We start from the raw sequence: 24,827 nt of genomic DNA, 5'->3' as shown, positions 1-24,827 counted from the left end.
AAAAAAAGTCCTCTAATGCCTCTTGTCATCTTTCCAACATTCTCTTTTGAGGCAGGAGGCAGCAGGAGTTGGGTCTGCTCTGCATTTGCGCGTTGCACAAAGATCTCTCTTGTTTTGTCTGCTAACAAATGTCACCAATGATGTCACGACTTCAGAAGAGGATTTAAAATGGATTATCTAAAAACAGAGCACATAAAGAACACACTGTCTCTCTCACATATAATTTTATATCAGCGAAGCCTGGTCAAATTAGGGACACCAATGACGGACCAAATTACACAAAAGCAGATGTTCAGTAAGGATTTGCAGCAACTATTCACTTTATCCAACAGCCTACTTAAAAGACTTCCAGTATAAAATAACAAAAACACAAGAGGATTTGCTTGTTGCTTATGTGACCCCTTAAAAAAATAAAGGCATGCATATATAAATACGTACTACAGAAAGCAAAAACAGCAACATTCAACATGACTCAAGCGCTAAATTATACATTACATAAAGTATGACATTTATAGTAATGTGCTGTAGATGGAAAATTTTCTTGTGCTGCATCAATGTCACACTCTTAATAACAACAATGTCTCGCTCCTCTTGTGTTTGGGCAGTAATACATTTAAGCCCAGAACCCAAGGGCAGGTAAGAGTACCCTGGTCCTCATGTTCCGTTATAATGGATATGAAAATAAATATGTAGTTAGTGCATGAAGTCTCAAGACCACTAAACTGCAGAAAACTCTTTACAGAACATGTCAAACAAAGGAATTATGTGATGCTTGTATACAGGACAAAAGTGGCGGAACAAAAGCTGAAGAAATCAAAGCAAGCATTGTGGCTACAATCGGTAGTTCATTGCTTCGTGATGGACATCATTAATGTACGGACATTGAAGATGTGCACAGGAATGGCTTCTAGATTGCCATCAGTGAAGGTCAAGCACAGAGGAATTAGTCTGAATGAACCCTTTTTTAAGTAGCCCACTGAGAATACTGGACATGGTTTGTAGCAACATGAAATTAGTTCATAAAATGTTGTGATATGAGCGTGGCTGCAGACCTGGTTCGTTAAATTGTCATAAATTACCATTTTAAATAAAAGTCTGTTTTAGCAATTAGATTGCAAGACATTTTTCAAGTCCATACTTCTAGAGAAATTAAGTCCTGTAAAGCAACGTCTATGTAGCAACATAAGAAAAAAACTAATTAAAATATTAGCAGGGACTGCTATTTGTGAACACCATCATTAGTTGTTCTTTTTTCTGTACACATTTTTCTTCATGTTTTAATTTGTAATGCAATTTGCAATGTCTTTGATGCAATGCAGCTATTATAATGAATCTGAGCTTTTCACTTTTTTTTAATACACTGCTATTATTGTTAACACCATAAAAGTGTGTTTTTCCAATACTCTACATTTCAACTAAGGACAATGGAATAACTACTTAAGAGGTTACATAACAGAGATAAAGTGAACTGCTCACAATTGATAGCTGTGTAATTTGTTTTGTCAAGTTGTAAATCACATACAAACTCAAATCAAGGGAGCTGGATAATATTGTACTGTATATCATTTGTGTCTTACCCTGTGTTAATGGAGATGATTTCAATTAGAGGGTTTTTCCTTATTTTGGGAAGGTCAAGTCTTGCTCCCCCTAGCCTCCGGCCTCCATCTTTCTTCTGGCCCAAAAGACGAACTGAATGACCTGAATTAAAACAGAAAACAAAATTATGCGGCAAATTAAAGCAATAGTAATGTCTCCCTCTCCTCAAACAGTGCCAATTTGTTTGGTTGTTTTTGATCAGCTTGAGTTGCATTAGTGAACACACAACTTGAGTAGACGATCACAAAAAAATACAGATGGAGACTCTTCACCGAACATCAAGCGAATGAACATTGCACATCTACATTGCACACTTCAACAGAAAATTGTGACCCTGCATCAGGTTTTGAAGTTCCACATACAATACACTTCACTGTATTATTTCTTCATTGAACAACGAAACTATGGTCTGTTTGTCAAGAAGGGGCCACAAAGGCAGAAATCAAGCAAAAATAAGGTGTCTGGCTATTTATAATCGGCTGTTTGCAATGATCACGCATTTTAGACAACAGACTTGCTTTAATTTCTAGCCTCAGGTACGTATGAAATTATGTTTTTAAATATTTATAAATATTAATGTTAAACACAATAAAAATCTTACTGAAAATCCTGAACTTTCTTTTCATTAGTTTTTGGGTGAAAGCTCATGGATTTTTTTTAAGTTATAATTATGCCATTAATGAAAACTAAACTAGTTGCCGATCCCCACAAGATGCTAAACAAATACGTTCAGCTTAACGTGTGAAAATACGGACACATTTCCATTTCAATAAATGGATTCTGCACACAGAGTGACTTGTAAATGACAAAAATTGATAAAGTTATCTAGAAAACACACCATAAAAGGGGGCACAAATAAAAGTCCATAAGTGAGTCAAATAGTTAAATGTCAGTGATGTTCAACCTTCATTGTGTCGAAATGGAATGCTGTGGTCTCCTCTCTCTAAGCATCTAATAGCCTTATAGAAAGATGTGCGCGAGATGGAGGCGCTGAGGGATGGAATTGTCTTGCTGTTTCTATCCGCTTTACATGAGTCTCCAGGGAGGGTGGGCTCAGGGCAGGAAGCATGGCTATCATTGGTAGATAAAAATTACTATCTGCCCCTGAGGAGGACAAAAAGCCAATCGGTGAGGCGTGACTGGTCGTAATATCCCAGTACAAGCTGGGAAATGAGAAAACTCCGCTCACGAAACGAAGGACTGGCTGCGGATTTGGCTTTCTTACAGCTAGCTGCTGTTGCCAGAAAGCTGACTGGCAATGTAGCAATATATATTCTTTTCTCTTATTTATTATCTTTTTTTTTTTTTTTTGCTAGACCCGATCAGTTCTTTGATCCAGTAAGTCAGTGCATCACCAACACAGGAAAGATTAAATGAACTATATAAAGCTTTTTTATTTTAATATGTTACTATTATTATTATTATTATTATTATTATTATTATTATTATTATTATTATTATTATTATTATTATTGTGGGCAAGTTCCCTGAGATCTTTTAATCTTGTCAATTGTATGCCACTGACGATATTACAATACTTTGCCAAAGTGGGCAAAATTGAAAAGCGCTGTTCATTTTTCATCTCAAAATACAGAGTTCATCGGGTTCAATTGTTCTGGTGGGCAATCCTATATATACACACTTGATAACCACATTCTCCATGCCTTAGTCTTTCCCACCCTTCAAATGTTCCTGCTTTTTCACATCTCTATAAATATGGCTTGACATAATCAATCCACTAATAAATGCCTCCTAAAAGGTGACGGCAAAGATGGGAAAAAAGAATAGATAGAAGACAAGAAGATGAATTCCTCACAGATGAAAGCTGTATACGACGGGTAGATGGATGGTTGGATCACAGCGATAGGGGCTAAAAGGATGACCTCTTGACTTACGACTGATGTCTCATAAGTGGTGGATCTGATGTTTGATTGGAAGGTATCAACAGGGTGGGGAACATTGGAAATAACGGACGAAGGTGGCTGATGACGAGGAGAGCAAGGGGGTTTAATGTTTATCGGTTATCTTGTCAATGTAATGGCCCAAGCAACACCTACAATTGTATCGAACGGTGTTAATATCTCGGTAATGTCTGCTAAATTAATTATAAGGGGACATGGGTTTGTAGTGTTTTTAAAGAAAACTACAGAAAACAATCCACATTTCTATAAAACCAAAACATTTTCAACTGCAGCACATAGCTAGACAGCAGCAAGCCTCTGTACCAGCATTTGATGTTGTCACATCAAAATACGAGGTCACTAAGCATCAAAAGATGGTGTTTACAATATCATTCGGAATTCCATTTTAAATCGATGTGAATGGGTCAACTTTGTTTCTGTCGCAGATATATCTTTATTCTTAAGCTTGATTTTATTTTTAGCAAGGAACACGGTAACAGTTTGTTTATCCTGGTGAAATACGGATCATGAGGTCATATTGATGCTATATAGCCTCTGATCTCTAGCTAAGTAGATGCATTAGCCCGGCTAACCTTGTGTGCTCCGATCTCTCTCATACACACACAAGTACAGGCGGAATTTAAACTGTTTCTAAAAAAAAAACTATTTTACTAACAGGTAAAATGGTATCATCTGAGGATTTAATCTCAACTAGGAGATCGATATCAGAACACCAATTGAAACACTGAAACCGCTCTACAAAGGATACACATATGTATTATGGCATCTGACAATCAAAAATGTATTTCAGTCTTGGCATGGTCCAATAGTTCTTTTACTTGGTGACTTTGCCAAACATTGGCAAAATTTACATTTGTACAAAGTACTCTAAATTGGCAAAAACAATTGTTCGATTTTTTCAGATGTTATTGTTAAGTAAACTTTATTGCAGAAAAACAGAGAAAAAAAAATAAAAGTGAAAAAATGGATTTGCATGGTCATAAACTGTGCTTGCAAGAAAATCAACATGTGGTGAAAGACAACTAACCTGGATAAGTAAGCTTTTGACCGCATTAACTACCCTATCCAACAATATGTATGTGAACACATAATGTTAAAATACTGCATGCGTGCTCAGCAACTCAACCCAAGATAACGCAAGTCATTTACAACAGGTAGTAACATAAGCTTTATGGTTCAAAGATTCAGTAAAATTAAACACAGCTTTACTGTGGCGGGGTATTCTTATTGAGTGGCGGTTATATTCCTTTTAAACGAAGACCCAAACTGAAATGATCGTCTCACACATGAAGAAACAAGCTCATAAAAGCTTGCCAATGTTTTCGTTATGTGGAAAAGAGACCTGCAAGCAATTTTGTTGAAGCAAAGAACTGCGTCTTACGATTCATTGGCATGTGCATTTTAGTTACCATTACAAAAGGCAAATCCCCAGTTTAAAGGTCTCCTGGCCTCTCAGCTGAAGTAACAGCTCTGGATTTATATGAGGTCGTAAAGAACAGTAATGATACTGGGTAAATTAGTTTCTGTTGGGGGGGGGGGGGGCAGTAGGCGATCGAGAACGGTATGAGAAGGCAGATGGGTAAAAAGAATCACATGTTTAAAGATGCTGAGGTAAACATGTTAAGAAATTGGTAATCAATATCAAAAACTTATTCTGGATGTAGTTCATATGCGCTGTATGTGCATACTGTACAGTAAGTGCGTGTAGTCAGACAATTTAGAGTTGATTGCACTGTAAAATTTAAATGTCCCTAATTAAGAAGCTTCCAGTGCAAACACACACTCAAACACAGGCACACATGCAAAAGCCAATCTGTTTTACAGTTGTTGTTTTTAGAAGAGAACAGCTGGAGGGTGTATGACAGCTTTAGTGGACATCCTTAATAAACTCTGTGTGACCTTCATTAACAGTAGAGTACTGTGGTGCCAAGATAGTTTTAAATGGTTGAACTAATTACTGACACGTGAGTCAGTCTTCCTTGACAGAAAAAAAGCATTTGACAAGCTGATTGAACCAAAACTGATTGATATTTTTTTTTTTACAACAAACTCAGGGTAATCTGAATTAAATAGTTGTGTATATCTGTGTACATTTAAATACCTTTAACAGCCTCATCCACCACCTCTACCACTCGATCAATCTGTTGGACCTAAAATACACAAAAGCAAAGGCATGTTTGTGCACAGTCAAGTTCAAACTGATAAAATCAGATTGTGTCTATGTCAAGTCAGCACAATGTAGATAAGAAGATGTCCAGAATTCCAAGATGCTACAGAATTCCTGCAGCATTGCTCGCATATACTGTAGATATGGCAATCAACTGCTAGTGGGGAATGTTTGTGTCGTTGAGTTCCTATCAATGTTTGCCATTAAACAGTACATTTACTTTCCACCTGTAAAACAGTATGTGAGAGCGATACGGCTCAGGTTTTTAAGTGGCCATTAAGTACTCGGTATGTCGCCATATAAATGTCTTGGCTGTGGCAGCATAAGCCACCATGTGATTGTACATTTGGCCCGAACTGATTGGATTGAACAACAAAGTACGGAGTAACAAAAGGCAATCTAAATCTGCGATTCTCAACTGGTGGGTCAGGACTCATTGTATAACATGTTGATATGATAAAAGGCACGCAACAAACTAGTTTGGTGGCATAAAACCTGACATAAGAAGACATTCAGTGTGTCACGCTTACTGATGATTTTTATATTTCATTGGTATTTATTTTCATACATAGACATTCACATATTGTAAATGTTTGTTCACCTCTATATGTGGCCTGACTGATTCAGAATGTAGGTTTTCTATTCCAAACAAGTTTTTTTTTGAATGAGGTTTCCTTTTTGTTATCTTGTAAAATTTGATAACAATAGTAGGCAGCGTGAAATGTGTACATATGTGGGACAAATACAAAAACAAGAACAAAGAACATGCAAGATGTACAAAAAGATGTGCACCATGTATCTCTTGTAATTCTCTGATTACTAAGCCGGAGCTGTTGTTTGTTTGCGTGGAGATGTGTGATGCATCTTAGATAAAGGATGTGACATGTCTGGTTCAGCGACGTGAAACACCGTGGGCTTGCGTGACTGTGTACCTCGCGCACACTTACACTGTCATTCATTTCACAATAAAGTCTCAAAACAACAAAACAAACAAAGCACATAATCATGTAGCGCATGTGAACACTACAAGAGCAAATTATTTCAAAAGCAGTCTTAAGCACCCCCCACCTAGCCGTTAAGAGGATTCACTAAACAAAAATTCACGACTGGTACTTTGAATCTGATTTTCATATACCACCAACTGTCACTATCGTTGTGTGTTTTGATAAGAGGACACATGAAAGGAGTGTGCGTGCAATGGTACGCCTTGCTCTGTGATTGTTACCATATGTGCCCCTTCATGCATGCACGGGTTTCTGTCTGTCTGTTTGCGTGTGCACGTGTGTCTGTATCAATACAAAATCCAATCTCTTCATGACAATAGGATGCACAGCAGTGGCAAACTTCCCAGATGTTTCTGCCGCGCCCTGAAGGCGTACGCGCATACAAGCTTGTTTATCTGAATGTAATTATATTAAACATACATGCTACTTGAATGCGATTTGAATGTAATTACGTTACATAGTGGCATGTTTACTTAAATGGAACTGCATTATTCATTTAATGCAAAATCTTTGCTCCCTACTCCTAAACAATAGATTTTAAAGTGACCAAGAGTATTTGCTTGATTTACCAACAATTTCAACAAAGTACTTCACGTATATGTTTTAACTTGAGCTATTAATTTGCACATTATTTATTTTTTTTTTTTTCATTCAAGTTCCTTGGTGAAATTTATAAATAGGTTCTTGGAGGTCAAGGTATGGTTAAAAGATTAGTTATTTGTAAAATATATCTAATTTCACCTGAAATAATGCTTATTTACCCCTGATATTTATATGAACTCAACTAAGCACGACTGAACACAACCATAGTTTGTAATGTAGTCTTTTCATAATAGTCACAAAAGATTGTTGGAATAAATGTTGTTGTCTCAGGACAAGTAATGAACCAAAAGGAAAAATAAGGGGGGAAAGATGAGAAAAACTGTAAAAGTACTGCAATAATGGTTATGAATATTAAAGAGCAAGTACTTCTGTTTGATGAATGTTCATTTGCCAGGAAACACTAATTTTGCATCATTATTAAGTATTATCAATACATAAATGTGCACTCTTCAAAATGTGACAGCTGTGGAATTTAGCTTGAGCTGGTCTGATTCATTACATAGTCTGGTTACAGACTACGACCCATAGCAATATAATATTACTGATCATTCTAGATGAGGGGGGTGTTGATTTGCTGTCTAGACTCGGATTCAATTAATCTAATGATAATTATCGCTATGTTATTATTCCAATGGTTGCTTCGGAGGTTGAAATTTGTGATTCCAAAAGAGAGACACTCGCTGGGTAATACATACATGGCTTGTTCTCCGCATTTGAATTGCTATTTATCTTATTTCTTCTCATACAACTAAAACTCTGCCCTGTTTTCTATTGTCTATCCAAGTTTATTTAAGTGGTACTGGTCTTGTATTCTGGAGAGCAATACTGATTCACAAAACAGCAGGGGGGTCCGAAAAGACCAAACCAGACTCAACATGCTGCAAGTGACTTGTAAAAATAGCTTGCAATATCTTCAATGGGTGCATGTACAAAAAAAAACAAAAAAAAAAACAATGCTTAAAATTAAAGACTCTTACTTCAAACTCACATTTTATAGCCAAATGTACAATCGAATAAAGGCAAACTACTAGCAAACATACCCCTATGATGCTGAGCCCTTTGAGATAGTCCATTCGAGGTTGGGCCTGTGGAACACAACCGGCTAATACCACCTTTTTTTGTTGCTCTTGGGCTTTTCTGTAAAAGAAAAAAGAAGGAACATATATATTAAAACTTTGTTCCCCAACAAAATTACAGATCAGTAGGAACACTTAAAATGTGCTCCTCCATCACTCAGTTTGACAAGACTTTATTCTAATTGGTAAACACACATGCAAATAACTTAATGGCCATAAATAACCAGGCCTGTCTAGACATTTCACGAAAAACTGTTTTTGAAAGGAAAATTCAGAGCCACTAATCTACTCATTCAAATGGTTGACAAGATGCTTAAAAGGCCTTCACGTGTCAGTGTTGGTTTCTTGCCACAAGAAAGGCAGATGACACATTTTGCTACTTTAATTTAAAAAGGAGAGCAAAATAACCAAACATTTTTTATTTATTTTTTTAATCACAGTGGAAAATATGATAATACTAAATAAAATAACAATTTTGCCATGTAGGAGAAATTGGTTAAAGAAGAGAACATTGTTGGAAAGATGCCTGGTCCATAGACAACAAATGACATTGCAACAGCTCAGAGGTCTGTTTAGTTGACACGTCAAACTGGCTCCCTTCTGAATCTAAAATCCTCTTAAAGGTTGATGTCAGATGGACAATAGAATAACACAAGTATTATTTATTTACACCACAGCATATCGCATGTATCTACTGTCCACGTGGACAGTTGACAACAGCTGGAATTTCAAGGCCAAGCCTGGAAACAATAAGTGACTTCAGAGTTGTCTATTTATATGCATTATATCTAAAATAATAAAATAAAATAAAACATAGTGGGCAGAACTATACATGGTGAAGTCTCCACATTTATGGGTGGGGGGGGGGGGGGGGGGGGGGGGAGCATGAGCGTGTTTCCATGTCACCTCCAGTTAGTGGCAGTAAGATTTGAGACACTCTGTCTGTCTGACAAAAGCTTTTGGAGGCGCAGCCCAGACTCGACTATGAATCTTTAATAATGAAGCCTCCTGACAGCTGGAGGTAGAAAGGGAGGGGCGAAGGGAGTGAGGGGGTGCATGAATGTGAGGGAGGAATTAAGAGGACAGAGGAGGAGGAGTAATAAAAGTGGATGCAAACTGTCAGTTGTGTTTTGGTTCACAGTGTGTTTGTATTCTTCAGCAAAACAAAGATAGTGAGGTGGAGGAGGTGGGTGTGTAAATATAAAATAAAAGAAAAAAAAACAGAAAGAACATGTTGAAAGACGACAAACGACCAATTCGGAGCCAAAACGAGCAGAAGCACACTGGATGAAAGCAAATGTCTAAGATATGACCGGCGTGTAGTCAGGATCATTTTAGCATCTCTTCTATTTCAACATCTATTTCTGCACAATTATAAATGCTTGTTAGACATGCATAATAATAAAAAAAATGAAGAATGTGAAACAAAGACACTGATCTAGATCCAGGTTCTACTGAAGATGGGCTATCACGTCAACACCACTGCCAACTAAAAAAACATTGAGAAAGGTCACACGTTTCGTCTGACTTGAAAATATTTTCCAGATGCCATTAGGCCCCTGCTTGATACTGATATTTATGACAGTATTTGATTATGTAAAATAATGATTCAACTTACAGGCAGCAGGATTCATTATTTTTATTAAGCCATTACCTAGGCATTGGCAGCAGACCATTAATTGGGTAATCATAGAGTGTTCCGATACCAACCACCAATACTTAAGGCAGACCTGGGCAAAATACGGGCCGCGGGCCACATCCGGCCCTTTGTGCTTCCCTGTCCGGCCCGCATGAGGCCAATCGTAAATTATATTTGATTACAACTTAATTTAAAAAAGAATAAAAATAAAATCTGTGTCGTGCGTGCAATACAACTGTTTTGCTTTTATTTTTGAAAGGCGCCGCACTTCCGTGTAGCGTACGTGTATGTGAGCTGTGCGTGAAGGTGAACAATGCGAAGTAATGTTGCGCGAGAAATAAATGTGTGCTGACCCTCAGAAAAGAAAAGTTGACAAGGAGCGCCGTGTTTTCAACAAGACATGGACTGCCAAGTATTTCTTTACAGAAATGAAAGGTAAAGCCTTGTGCCTGATTTGTGGTACACAGGTCGCTGTGTTTAAAGAATATAATTTGAGTCGCCACTACACGACCAAGCATGAGAAAAAAATACATCTGTCTGATAAACACGCGCATCAGAGGCTGATGCATTGCTAGCAAAATTGCAAGCCCAACAAGGACTTTTTATCAAACTTCGCACCCAGAGATGCAGCGGCTTTGTCATTTGAGGAAAAGTTAAAGAAGTTAAGAATAAATTGTACTGATTAATGATTGTGTTTTTATTTGACCTATACACCACAATTTCACACAGCTTAATATCAATATAAACAGAATAATTGTACTTTTCTAATTACCAGTACCAGCTATTTAAAATAAATAATTTAGTGCATTTTACAATGGCAGAAAATTGAGCAGGTTTAAGTTATCGTAGGTGTGGCCCTCTGACACAACTGAGGTTTTTCATGTGGCCCCTTGTAAAAATTAATTGCCCACCCCTGACTTAACGCATAACGAAACCAAACCACCATAGTACTTTTTTTTATTTTTTTTTTTAAAAAGCTTTATTCTGTCAAAATCAGTTTGGATGAATCTAATATCAAGTCAGGTTTAACACTGTATATTGCCACAGTGGTGTTGCCAAATAAGTTTTTGAAAGCTTAGTTGAGGTCCATACACATCCGGTTGCCACACGTGCAACTATAATATAATGTTGTTAATAAGCCAACATAAAAAAATATATGTATTGTCTATACTACAAGGTAAAGTGCAAAACCGCAGAGTGAATAAAATTGATGCTGATGGAACTGAGCTCTGCTGAGATAAACTGATGTCTCACAATATTTTCTGGATTACAGTTCAATATGCTGATGTAACTCGGATGTTGAGAAACTTTAAAATCATATTTTGGTTGTTTGCCCAATTCTTCAACCTCAGGGCTGTTCAAATCTGGAGGCTCCACTTTAATGACAAAATGGTGAGTACAACAAGCTGAAATGCTTGCTGAAGCGAGGAAAGCCTGACAGTAGACATTGTAGCTGTAGCCGAGTAGCTTGTTCTCTTGACAGCGCTCGTCATGAAGGACTCACACTCTCATCACAGACACAGTAGAGGTACGCCTGCATAATTCACACCATCGCCTGCCAAAACGGGCCCAACATTCCTCCAATATGATACTTGCTCCCTGCCCATAGACATCACTGACACAACGTGTAAGCAGGCGGCATCAGAGTCATTGTCTCATCACCTCGAGGGGAACAGCACAGTTTGGTCGCACACTGTTCCCGTATGGGATGAAATGGATTGGGATTACGCGATGCGGTTGCCTTGGCGATACTTTTGAGCCCAACCGAGCATTCGCTGCCAGTGACCCGGACCAGAGCAGATGTCCCATGAGATCACAAGAAAAAGGATGTGTGTGTGTGTGTGCGTGCCCATTTCCTTGGCATCGCGCCCTAAACATCTTCAGCCCCCGTCAACTTTATGTTGCTGCTCTCCATTGCCTGAAGACCACACGCATGCATGCACACCCACAGATGGTATTAACAAACCACATCCCTTAAACATAGTCACGGATGGCGATGTAACAGCCTATGCATAGATGTATGACCTCTGCGGTATGTACAGTTTTCATGTATGGTGAGGAGGGATATGCTGTACACACTGTTTTTTAACAGCTGAGTGGACACAGTGAATCAGTCAAATTAGACCAGACTAAATGTCTAACTCAATTGATCAGGTTGACTTAGATAAGCCCTTACTGTAAATACAATGTTGAACCACTCAAGGCAACACAGTGCATGACCTATATAGAAGATGTCAATGCGCTAAGAAAATCTAAAGTGCAAAAGCCAAACATCTGAAAGGAATCTCTTGAACTGCAGTAAAGAAAAAAAAAAAAAACATATGGCTTGCTCGTTCCTAAAAAGCCCAAAGTGATACATCCCCTTGGCACGCCAGTAAGATTGCATTCTGAACATCAACAAGGATCCCTTGCTGGGTTTTGTTGGGTTTCAAGTCAATTCTATTTAAAGAGAAGTTTGTGCACATGAGAGTTATGCCCTTTCAGTGACTCATCCGGCTGTCTGACACCCCCAACCATTTTGCAACACAAACTTAGTGGGGAACCACACGAGTTCATTACGCACTGAGACAAGCAAATGTTACTTCTATCATTTAAGTTTTAGTTTGTAACTTGACCTAAACTTCTGAACAGAACATTTTCACAGTCGTGAACTTAATGAATGTTAAAACAAAAATTTTCTCTTCACTGCAGTTTTCCTATGACAAAAGATTGTATGAAGTCACCAGTTAAATGCTGATCAAGTAATATTCAGTTTCACAGAAACATATACTAAATCTGAATTAATAAAGGGTTGACAAGTCTTCCTGTAAATGATTTGATGGTTCAACTATCACCAAAGATACTTCAAGTTCATACTGCAAAGGATGGTGCACATGCTATGCTATATAAAGATTATGGTCTGTATGCTTCATTCTTATCAACCACATATCAATTTCAATAGATTTTGAAAAACAAAGTTCATAATGATATTTTTTTTTCAAGTTTTGATCTGAACCTTTACTAGTTTCTCTATACAAGACAAGTCTTTTTCTGCTGATGAAAAGCTTGACAGATTCCACTGCCTTGTAAAAATAATGAAAACATTTGACATTTCAAGAGAACTTAAGCAGCACTGTTAAAATAAGCGTGCGTGTCATTCCAAAACCAAACAGGATTTTTCAGATAAAAGCTTATTAGGGAAATTTTCTGTCATCCAATGTGTATCACAGTAAAAAAGCAGCAGCTGTTCATAAGCTACAGCTTATCACAAACCAGGAATTTGAAGCTGCTTGTGTCACTGAGAATCTTTCCGTCCAAAGGGTTTAAGTTGTGCATACATTTTATTTTGGTCCCCTTTAAATAATTCCCACAAGAAAAATATTTGCAGTAAGCCAATATTAAAGTCATTTTATTTATTTTATGTCTAACAACTGGTCAAGACGGATGGTGTTCTGGACGATGGGTAGATGGCTACTATGTCCTAACATGGCCACGGCACAAACATGAAGGTGGTAAAGGGATGTTTGGAGCAGGAACAATTTAGAGTGAGATGTGACGTCTGAAAAATGGCAAAAAAGTAAAAATAACAAAAGAGAAATACTGCATAATATAACACAACGTAACGTAATGTAACTGACATACATAAAAAACAACAGTGCCTTCAAAATAATTTGAAAATAACCATTCCGTGCAGTAAAAAAAATACATCTTAAATTTTAGCTGCTAGATTTGATTCGCATTTGTACTAAAGTACATTTTCTTTTAGGTGTCTCTCCTTTCCCTTGTCCTTGCGGCTGTGTCTCATCCCCTTGCTCATCCGCTCATTTGCACTCCAACAGTCGTTTCTGGCTGAGTTGACAGTGAGCCAGCCAATCAGCACACTCCTGACCTCTCTGCATTAGCCCAAGCAGCGAGAGGCAAGGTTAAGTACCCATCAAGCCTCAGTAATTAAGATATGAGCTGGTGTGCGCAAGTGTAACACAAGTAGAAAGGGGCAGGGGGATATGCCACATTTTGTCTTTTAATTCTTATAGTCCACTTTTAACACTGTAACAAACTTTTCAGGCTTCGACATCTCGAGTTTTGTCATTGCCCCAATTTCAATGTCGCAAGGGATCCTGTTATTCACTCAAATACCAGTACTTACTTTTGCTTTAGCTATACGTCTATTTTTCTAATGTTTTATTCATGTTTCCATATTTGTTTTCCAGCAGCGGAAGATGAATCATCAGTGATTGACAGGCTGGGCGACATAAATGTAGACAAATACATGGTTGCATACATGACGACTAGAGTTTCTCTTGGGGAAATAGGTTTATAAATTAAAATGCCTGACAAACACTTCGCCTATGAGATTTGACTACAAGTAAAATATATGAAAGCTGTTTATGACCCACATTAATTCCAGAGAGTCATAGTATATATATTTTTTAAATAACTGTTATTTAAAAAAAAAACATTATTAGAATTTTCCTTAAAAGGATAAAACCTGGGACAGAAACAGTTGTACATCAGAATGTGCTGACAAACCAATTAAGATTTATAGATTCAAATTTGTTCAAGGATATGTATTTAAATGCCAATCCGTGATCTGTATGTTTCAATGTCGGCATTTGTCAGATTAGGTCACAGGGTGAGCTAAAGATACTCCTGAAGAGTGTGAAAGCATTAATGTAAAAATCTATGCCATTACCTCTTGTATCTTTACAATACACGCCAAAGTGACACCAAACCGTGTATGCGTGCGTGTGCGCATTGATCCCAAAGTGGAGAGCACTACAAATCCTTGCCAGGCTGACAGAGGTGAAAGGGCATTCATGGTTGAATGAATCAATGCAAAGTTAGTTCAAGCATAAACAACCATGATTGGTTTCAAGATCATGAATTATTACATACGAGTATTTGTTAAAGTGGAAGGGCACAAGCTCAGTGACCTGGGATGCAACAAAAATCTTGGAAAATCGCTTCGCTCACAGCTCACCCAAACATAAAATGGCAATTTTGTTATACATAAAAAGCAAACTATTTGTTAGCCTCAGAATATTTTAAAGTCCAGCAGTAGACTGGAACAAAAACCTTACAAAAAAAAAATAAAGTACACACTAGGTGTGTTTGGGTCTGAATTCTGAAAGTTCTACTTTGTTATGATTGTTACCTTTTAAAGGCCTGTTTCTTTTTTGAAGACATTTGATGCATGTTCACTTCCACTTGCATCTGGAAGCAGATATGTGAATACATGTAGAGCGGCAATGTTTGGGGACGATACAGACTATAAATGGTCTCATAAAGCACCACCGTCTTAACTTAGCTGTTAATTTCCCCGGCTGATGTCTTCTCCCCAGCGTAGCCTCAAGTAGTTCCTTGGTGGCTCATCAGTGCCTTTAAAAGGCCTTTGCATTTAACCGCAGCCTTATTTATTCGAAATAACATCCATTTAAAAGCCAAGCACGCAATGCACAAAAAGCAACTGTCTGATTAAATTTCTATGCAGAACCCCATTACTTGAGGGGGTAAAAAAAAGTATGTCTTTACCCCCCATGTGTACAACTGCTTGAGCTCACACCAATTAAGAGGAAGGTTCAAGCTGACGGGCGGTGAAATGTTTGGAAACAAAATTGCTGAATGAAGAGGTGTTTTCTTTTCATACTTTTGGCTTGTTAAAAGCTTTTTTTTTCTTTTAGTTGGAAATAAGAAGCAGTCTCCTTTTCTTTGTCAACCCAAATGGATTTCATTCAGTAAGCTTTATAAAGCGGCTGTTTCTGTAGGTGTCAAATCAAATTAAATGAGATGATTAAAAATTCTATTTAAGATATATTTTAATCATAGATCATACTTTCAAGATGTAATTGATGGAGCTGGGAAAAAAAGGATCAAGCCACCTAATGAGTGATTTTATTTTATACTGTGCAATTAGTGTTTAAGAATTCTTGAGGGTTTTTTTCTTTCCCCTACCTATTTTATGCTGTACTGTCCTTAGTAAAACATAAATCTCTGCAAACTATTTGCTGTACTGCACATAAAGTCTCACTAATTAAGTTCACTGATTATTGCTGGAACTATTATATAATCTCTTTATACAGCACAAGGACCTTTATGTCTTTAAAACCAATTAGGTCCAATACAATGTCATAAATTTGAGTAGACTGGGTTCTCATGGGTATTACTAAGTAAAAAATGACAGGACTTATTTAAAGATTTGTTTAACAGGACAGGATTTTCAGAACACATTTAACTAATGAAAATGCTGTAATAACACAGTCGCAAGATTGAGAAGCGAAATTCAAACTTTGTTTCCAACTGTCGCAAGAGCCCCTCTCCCGTTCCACTCAAAGCAAGTCAGTGTAATTGCACGGCAAATAAAAGCACCCATATTGCACCTTATGTATGAAAAAGTATGAAAATCAAATAGTTCATCAATATTGGGCTCTCCGATATCCAAATATTTGTATTTCATCCACACATTTAAAAAAGAAAATACTTTTTGTGGATTATACCCCATCTCATGCTGTTATATGTTTGTGGAACAACAAAATTCAATAGTCTCAATGACCCTTATTTTTGGGGGGAAGTGCACTGTGGTCCCTTAAAGACCATCCCTCAACCAACACAATTGCATGTCAAAGTCATTGCCGGGCTCAAATTATATTCAGGCAGCCATGAAAGGGAGTAGCCCATATACCACATGTGGCCTGATTTCCCCACAGCAATATTCCTTCCTTGTATATCTCCAGCTATCTGTCTGTTTGTTCATTGCACCTCAGAGGTTAAGGACTGCCCCGGGTATATTAAAGCACCAACCCGATGACCTCGTGCCTTCCAGAGCTTGGCATCTTTCTGTTTATGTGCCCGTGCTTCTATCAGATTTTTTGCACATACAGTGCATGCACCTTTGGCCAAGTTGTAAGCCTAGGGCTTGTGTCACTCCAAATATTGTTTGCTTAAATTGTTTCCTGGCTCGGTTGCAGAATCTCCATCTGCGTTCTTCGAAAATAAGAAATAAATCAAGCTAAATTAACCAATGGTTAACTGTAAATGGTTTTACGGCTCTATTGCAGGGACTGTAATTTCTTTGCACCAATCAACAAGTTAGCCATTACTTCACTTTTGACCTCTTTAAATATATGCCTCATCCTTATGCTGAACATCTCATCATGCTGCCATTTATTTCTATTTCTATCACATCTCCTGCTTCTCTTTCGCTGCATGCACCCCTTCTGCAATCCCCCTCGAGGTTTCAGCATAAGCCACTGAAAGGTCAAAAGTTCTACTGTCATTTTACATGACTTAATGTATATCAAGCATGTCTGGAAGATTTAACTTATAGAGGATGGATGTGACATCCGCTGAGAAGTCAAGTGTGTCCTTCCCAGGTCTTAATCAGTGTGTGTTATTTCGAAGTTTCTCAAGCGATACAGCTAACAATCATCACCCTCGAGGTGCATGGCAACATTTAGAGAGGGCACGACTGTTGTCTTTAATATCTTGCCGCTAGTTAAAGCTAAGGCAGTCACTGCTCGTTTAGTAAACAATACGAGATTCATAGCTCACCAGAGAAAATCCATCTGGATGCACCTTGGATGAGCTACTTTTCTCACAGAAGTTAAACATTTTTAGCTCCCAGCGTGTAAAAACCTGCACAAAAAAGGCTTTAGGTTTAGGCTCATCTGTGACTCAACTGTCATGTTTGCGCTAAAAGTAGAGCGTGTTTGCTTAGGTTTGTGGTTTCCACACTGTCTTTGTCCGTTGGTGAACGGATCCTGGTTGATCAGGTTTCAGCATCAGTTTGGTTGAGTGTCATAGCACTCTGTGTTTATATAAAGATACTTGATAGGAACACAGCAGCTGCTATGCTGGCTGTTACGCATACACACCTGCTACCTGAGTCAGTGGTGTCTCTCATACCTTCTCACACAAAACACGGCTTAAGTACATAATGGCCACCTTTACTATTTTATGCTGACAAATGTGACCAAACAAATGGTGAAAACAGATTCTCATCTCTACGCCGCATTGCTGTTCTTCGTATCGTTCGTGTCACTGAAGCAGTTTCATCAAATTCAAAAGAACAAGCAAGGTGGAGAGGCAGGTGCTGCCTGCTTGTGTGTGTGTAGTATGTGTGTACGCGGAGTCAATGTGGTATTATCCATATGCCACCTGCCAGATCAACTACATCTCACGCAATGACATTTCCTTGCACTTATCGTCATTGTCAAGGCACCATTTAATCAGACTGTTTTTTTTTACCTTATTTTGAGACATTTGTGAGGCATAATTTTCAATGTACTTCTAAAATTAAAATATCAAAAGATTCAAACGTTATAAGTGGAGTGGAATGCCAACTTATTTTATTTAGTTATTTGTTCATTTGTTGTTTTAATGCTGTGGGTTTACACTACATATAATTTTGTGTTTATCGCTATATAAATAATTTTAATTGTTTAAGATTCAGTCATGGTCATAAAAGTTAAGACCATCACTATATGATTTTTTAAGATCTTTAACACTGCGGAATGTGAGGATACTGATGTTGTATGTTCCTATTTTGGGGCTCATCAAAGATCTTGATTAGTCGATAGCATTAGTCACGTGACTTTGATAGCTGTCTGACACAGCTAGTGTCAAAAATGGTCAAGCGTGAAATTTTTTGTCTAGTAGTTGCATTTGTCTGGAATGTCTCACAAAAAGGTGAAGAATCACTGTTCTTTTGCTATTCATTTCACCATGCAAGACGGCTAAAGTGTCTGGGTCAGAGGTGGAATCAATTTATACCATTGAGAATCTGTGAAAAACACCTGTCACCCATCTGTGTGGTATCATCTTTAAATTGTGTTTTTCATGATACCCATGTCGCCAACGTGGAGAGATTTATGAGCCGTTCTAAACACCAGTCAGTGTTAGCCTTAAGCTTTTGCAACACAGCTGAAGATGAAGAGGAATTTCAGCATTTTTATATCCACTGTATTTCAAGGTTTTCAACTAAGAAACCCAAGACAAAAGACAACTCACAGAAAATGTGGCCAATTTTGAGTAAAGGATGTATAAAACGTAAAGTCACCAAAGCGAGTGAATGTGGAAAAGTAGAGTGAGTGAGAGAATGAGAGACAAAGAGCTGTAATGGTGTGACCGAGTGCTCATCTGTCATCACCAGCTGAGAGAAAAATGTCCTGAAGGAAAAACCTGGAGCACCTGAAACATCAAAATGGACTCTTCTAAACTCTCGATCCTTAACAGCTTTGCAAGAGAAAATGTTATTGCTGTCACATTAAGTGCATGTATCACCAAATTAAGCAGCTTGCGCAAACTTCTTTTTTATTTCTTGTATACTAATAGTTGGGCCCCTGGAGTGACGCAATAGTGACAATTATTTACATTCCACCCTCACAATGCCAAGAATTTGACGCTATGGTTGATGTCAGCATAGTATGCACCTATCTGTATGTATTCTGTTACATCACTACTCAATTCTCGTGATTTTTTTCTGTGAGCTTGACGAGAACCTCACATCCACTTAATTTCCTGAATAACAGCATTTGTGCTTTCTCCGATAACAGTACTAATCCTTTGTTGCTTAAAAAAAAAAAAAAAAAAATCAATTTCCATTTACTAAGGAGAGAAAATTAAGGAATCTCGCGTAACAGCTGGTTATATCAAAAACGTTTGGCAAAGAAAACCGTTTGGCAAAGTAAAACCAACTTAATTGCAAGAAAAATGACCTCCATTTTCACTGACAGCTGGTTTATTATGAACACCCACACACAGTATGTTGTAGCTGGTCAGAGAGAGAGAGAACTGGAGAATTCAGAAATTATGATAATAGTAAATAGAGAAAGGGTGGCAAGTTGTAGAAGTACTATAGCGCAAATGTCTTCATCAAATCTAAGCGTTCAAGTTTTCATCAGAGTTGAAGGAGAGAGTAGATCGTCCAATTAAATAGGTAATTATAAAATTAATTTTGTTTTGTATGTTGGAAAAAAATATATTTTTCATTAAATATTTAACTACTGTGTCAACAGTTGACATTGACAGAGATGATAGAGATGTGGATTCTTAGAATTGACATTTACAGGTATTCGAATGCTGCAGTTTCCAACATGTTGAGTGATTAGCGGCCATAAATATCACTGTTAGTACATTTTATTTATATATTTTTAGATTTGAAATGTTCTACAAAATTTTAAGTAACTTTTTGATGGTGGCGATCAGAGACTAATTCTACTATTCTAAATGTGAGTCTTTCTTTACATTAATCGGTTCTAATGTTTTGAAAAAACATTCAATGCCACATATTATACATAATACTATAATATCACAATACTTGAAATATAATTTTAGGATGTCTAAAGATATTTCATAGAAATTGTCTTTTATTAAGATTGTCTTTTAAAATTGTCTTTTATTAAGATGTTATTAAGAAGACACAATCATGGGCCAAGTATCTTAAAAGCTGACGCAACATTGAGACTCCCTCTGCAGAAGGAGGGAAAGTTATTAGCATGAGACACTTCTCATCCTGTCCTATCCTAAAGGGAGAATGCAGAATAAATGAAAGAATATCTACTTTCCCTCCGTTCTTCTTTACCAGCTTCAATATTAGCCATATGGCTTTAACCTTCAAAATACTGTGTTAAAAAATATTGGGGATAATACAACATCAAATGCTTGGCCTAGTTTAAAAAGTCATTGTTTCCAAAAAATTCTCTTATCTTTGTCATGTTCCTTTCAAAACTAAAATGGATGATATGCTCACTGAGCTATTCAATATACTAGATTAAATGAGTTCTTAAAGCACCGAAACTAAACTCCAACTCAATCCCTAGACAAAATGCAAAATCTGACTTGGTATTCAAATGTGCTCAGACTTTTGCAATACACCAGGGTGAAAGGTCTCCTTTTTATCTCCAATCCTATATTACCAGTAACTTGGGCTCTAAGGGCTTCAACCCACAATTGAGATTCAGCTGAAAAAAAGGCTGGAACCCTGTGGGGTGTCTTAAAAGCAACCGTCCATCTGAGACTGAACGGATAAAAGCCTGTAGTTGTTTGTGACTGCTGTTTTGAAAAGCCTTATAAAAGCCACAGCCACAACGTGACAGCCTGTGATTATGCAGCCATTCATGTCACCAAATATTCATGTACACACACATACTAAGCATAACACAAAAACACACGGACGCGGTACTATACCAGTTTGTGTAGGATATGACGTCCCTTAATTTGGAAACAGACTAAGATTTCTGGCAGTGCATTTGACATCTTAAAATGTAAGGCAATTCATATTTAATTCATATTATCAATTTTTTAACAAAATATTAAATTTTAACAAACAAAATGTAAAATCCCAGGTTTAATAACTGCCTGGATGGTTTAGATTCTCATCTGTTGACACCCTGGGATCCACATTTCACTTATCGTTACATCGTCACCACCAACATTTACGAACGTTAAGAACAATAGAAAACATCTTTTGTTTAAAAAAATAGCCTCTGGCAACGCATGCGTAGGATATGTTTTCCAAAGGTGTTACCTATCACTCATTATGACTTCTGCTAGCCAGAGGCTGAGCTGCACTTTATTTGCTCATGGTGTAAATTATAATGAGGAACCTATACCTCCTGTCGCTTACTCAATTAGGTTCAATGAGGAAACTGTTTACGTCTTTGTACCGAAGCAGAAACATCAAACGACTGCATGTTTTTTTTAAAAGCTGTCCGCGACCCACCCTAAACGGATCACGACTCCCTTTTGGGTCCTGATTCTGAAAATTGTGATGCTTAAAGCCAAAAACCGGTTTGCATTTTGTACTGATCATTTTTTAAGGATCCAGGCTTCGTGAAATGTGCTGTTTCAGCCGGAAAAGTGGCTCATGTGATTCTGATGTCAAATTGAATGAATTGTTCAACAATATTAATCTGAATACTTGTTTATTCAATAACATTGAAAGCAAGATATCCAAATACCAAACTGTTCGATTGCTGAAGCCCAAATGGTTTGTTTTGGTGGGTATTCAAGTTTGTTTGATGAACGAAAACTTTTAAACACAACACATTTGAAATATAATTGTGATAAAAATCCACTGGAAAAAATACTTTATTATTTAGTATTGTATGAAAACATGTTGATCATCAAGGAAAATTAAATCTGATGCTTTTGAGTGTGGACAATTCCTGTATCCTTCCTAAAGTTATAGCTTAAAAATGAAAAAGAACCAAATTGATGTAGTAAGACTGTTAATAAACTGAATGATCGTTGACTCGACATTCCATTGCAGAAAGTCTATAAAACTTTTCAGTGCCTCTGGAAAATGAGAGGAACTAATACCTGGTCATTCAAAGCCAATGGAGCTGATAAAAGTCAAGTCCATTAGGAAAAGGGATTTAAACATTATTAGCCTTCCATCACATTGGCGTCATCCCTTCTGATGTCTGCTTTGCTTATCTACTACTTTTCCAGACTTGAAAAGCAGAACATAGTATACTCAGTAAACGCCGCTGCCCATTCGTGACATGCAAGGAACAAAGCCTCCAGGTTTCAAGGTCTTTACAACATATAAATCAGAAAACTGACATGGCTGATTTTGGTCACAATTGCGAAGAATGCTTGTTGTGCCCACTCATGTTATTGACAATGTGGTTTACTGATTGATAGAACTTTTTTTTTTTTTTTTTATAATAACACAACCAAAGAAAAAGAACAACAAAACAGACAAGACTAAGCTAAAACAAAAAAATTAAGTCAAATTGTTTTACATTGCCCTTGACTTTTGTGTGGTCCTTGGAGTACTGAAGCCAGCACATCGGAGTATCGGAACTCAGAAATACACTTTTTACATCCCATCAATGGTCTGCCCATCTTGCTCTTTCTCTGTGGGGAGTTTTGTTTGTGTCTACCCTGAAATGTAGGCTAATGCCCTCCAGAACTGACAGATTTAATGCCAATCCCTGGGTTGTACCAAAACCAGCCCTTAAGCAGCATTTTTTTCTGTGCATGCAAGCGTTTGTGTCTAGTCAACGACAAACGTACGTCTTGTCGATGGGAATCAGTGGACACAGACTTAAAAAAACTGCCCAGAGTAAAAGAGGAAAAAAAATATAAAGGTCACTCCGGATTTCAGACTACATGACACGTTAACGGCCTCACACTTTTTAGTTCATTTATAAACGACAAAGCAGAAACAATGTCTTTATTGTACCTAACCACAACGTACCAAAACATTTTCAACAAATAATATGACCTAATCAAACCTGTACAATTGTACATCTGAAATTTATACTTGACTGTCACTGCAGAATACATACAGAGGGCTCACCCTACTGCCCTGACAATCGCCCGGTTGCTTTGACTGTGTGCCCAACATCAGTGGGCAATTTACTAATGAGCAGATGTGGCTAAGAGCTCTATGATGCATATTCACCACTCTTAACTCTATGAAGCAAAAATGTCATGCATGCTCTTTGACTGGGTAATTAAATCAGGAAATAAAAAAAATAAAAAAGATTGCTTTAAATTATGCAAAATATGAATTATTCAATAGCATTAGTCACTATTTGAAGAAATGAAGCCTTCTTCAAATAGATCGTCAAATAGCTCTTTTGGTCGTTACATAATATTTTACACCAATGTGATACCGGTTATCATTTTAAAATGTTTTAGAAGGATGCAGACTCCGGTTAGGAGAGAAACATCACTGATAAACTATATCATATTGACCTGATCAAAAAGGAACTATGATAGGTATGAAATATGCATTCGTTTATGGTGTCATTTAAATTCAAATAAATTAAATTAACTTGATGAATGTCAAATGGTGTTGTCTTTACTTTTTTATATTTCTGTAGAAGACAATGTGTAAAAAATATCATTTAAGTAAGCAAAATAATACAAGATAAATTCATGTTAGGAAATAAATTTAAAAAGCCCAAATTGTCAAAAGTAATAGGGTTCATGCACAAAGAAACTTTGTCCAGCAACATATTTAACAACTGAGGGCAAAAAGAGTTTAAAGTTTGACGTCTGCAAAGGCAACGTTGCCAAGAAAGCGTTTCTAGAGGCCATAGTAATTACTTGCAGCACCAGAGCAAACATCTGGCTAAATACACAATATAAGCAAAGCATATACAATTTGGACACATTCCAAGGGTTCATTCTGTGTGTTGTGTGTCCCTTTTCAATTAAAAGTAATGTCCCCCCCCCCACACACACACTCTCTCATGGTTGCTTCATGAATATTAAAATGATAATGAAATGAATTTCAATATAACAGGGGATTGGTGTGTTTTAAAAACTGATGTACAGAACTCTGAATTTGGTACTAATTCATTAGGCAAACATTCTCTTGGTCATAAAACTGACTGTGGAGACAGCCAAGTGAAAAATTTAACATGCAAAAAAAAAAAAAAATATGCAGGCACAAACAGAGCTGTTTAATTACATGCCGGTGAGCAACAGCTTCCGTAACTCAATCAGAGTCAATGATATGAAAGGTGTTTGACATCAAATAAACTATTAATTTTAGCACTTTAAAACATGCATCCCATTATCCTTCCTAATTGACTTGTTAGCATTCCTCAGTTGCTAGATTACCAGTTTATACAACAAAGTGAGTACTTAAGGGGAAAGTTGTAGCGTACATTTGGGTATGATTTTAACCAATAAACAATTAGATGACACCTACAATGTGGTTGAACATTTAAGATGAAAATATTTCATTTAAGTGGCAGCATCGTGAGTTTGTGGTTAGTGCGTCAACCTTACAGCCAGGCAATCTGGGTTTGAATCTCAATCAACCAGTCTCAATAATTTTGGTGCAATTGGATGTAGAGAAATGTTCTTAAACTCTTGAAC

General features: G+C 37.2%; 1 protein-coding gene across 8 annotated transcripts in view; it reads right to left on the bottom strand.

The window, feature by feature from the left end:
* Positions 1-24,827, bottom strand: part of cdkal1 (CDK5 regulatory subunit associated protein 1-like 1) — a 250,989-nt gene that overhangs the window by 202,497 nt on the left and 23,665 nt on the right. For all 8 annotated transcript variants that reach the window (XR_007483875.2, XR_007483876.2, XR_007483877.2 and 5 more), the window contains 3 exons: positions 8,333-8,429; positions 5,620-5,668; positions 1,578-1,698 (listed from right to left, as the gene is read on the bottom strand). Coding sequence is in view for 4 of the 8 variants with exons in the window: in XM_049730254.2 (XP_049586211.1) it covers positions 1,578-1,698; positions 5,620-5,668; positions 8,333-8,429 (267 nt within the window). In the remaining 4 variants the exon portion in view is untranslated. The remainder of the gene's footprint in view (positions 1-1,577; positions 1,699-5,619; positions 5,669-8,332; positions 8,430-24,827) is intronic.

Source organism: Syngnathus scovelli, chromosome 9 (genome assembly GCF_024217435.2).
Source record: "Syngnathus scovelli strain Florida chromosome 9, RoL_Ssco_1.2, whole genome shotgun sequence".
In the NCBI taxonomy this organism is placed as follows: Eukaryota; Metazoa; Chordata; class Actinopteri; order Syngnathiformes; family Syngnathidae; genus Syngnathus; species Syngnathus scovelli.
The sequence above is the reverse complement of the archived record's forward strand: the minus strand, read 5'-3'. Positions and strand labels throughout refer to the sequence as shown.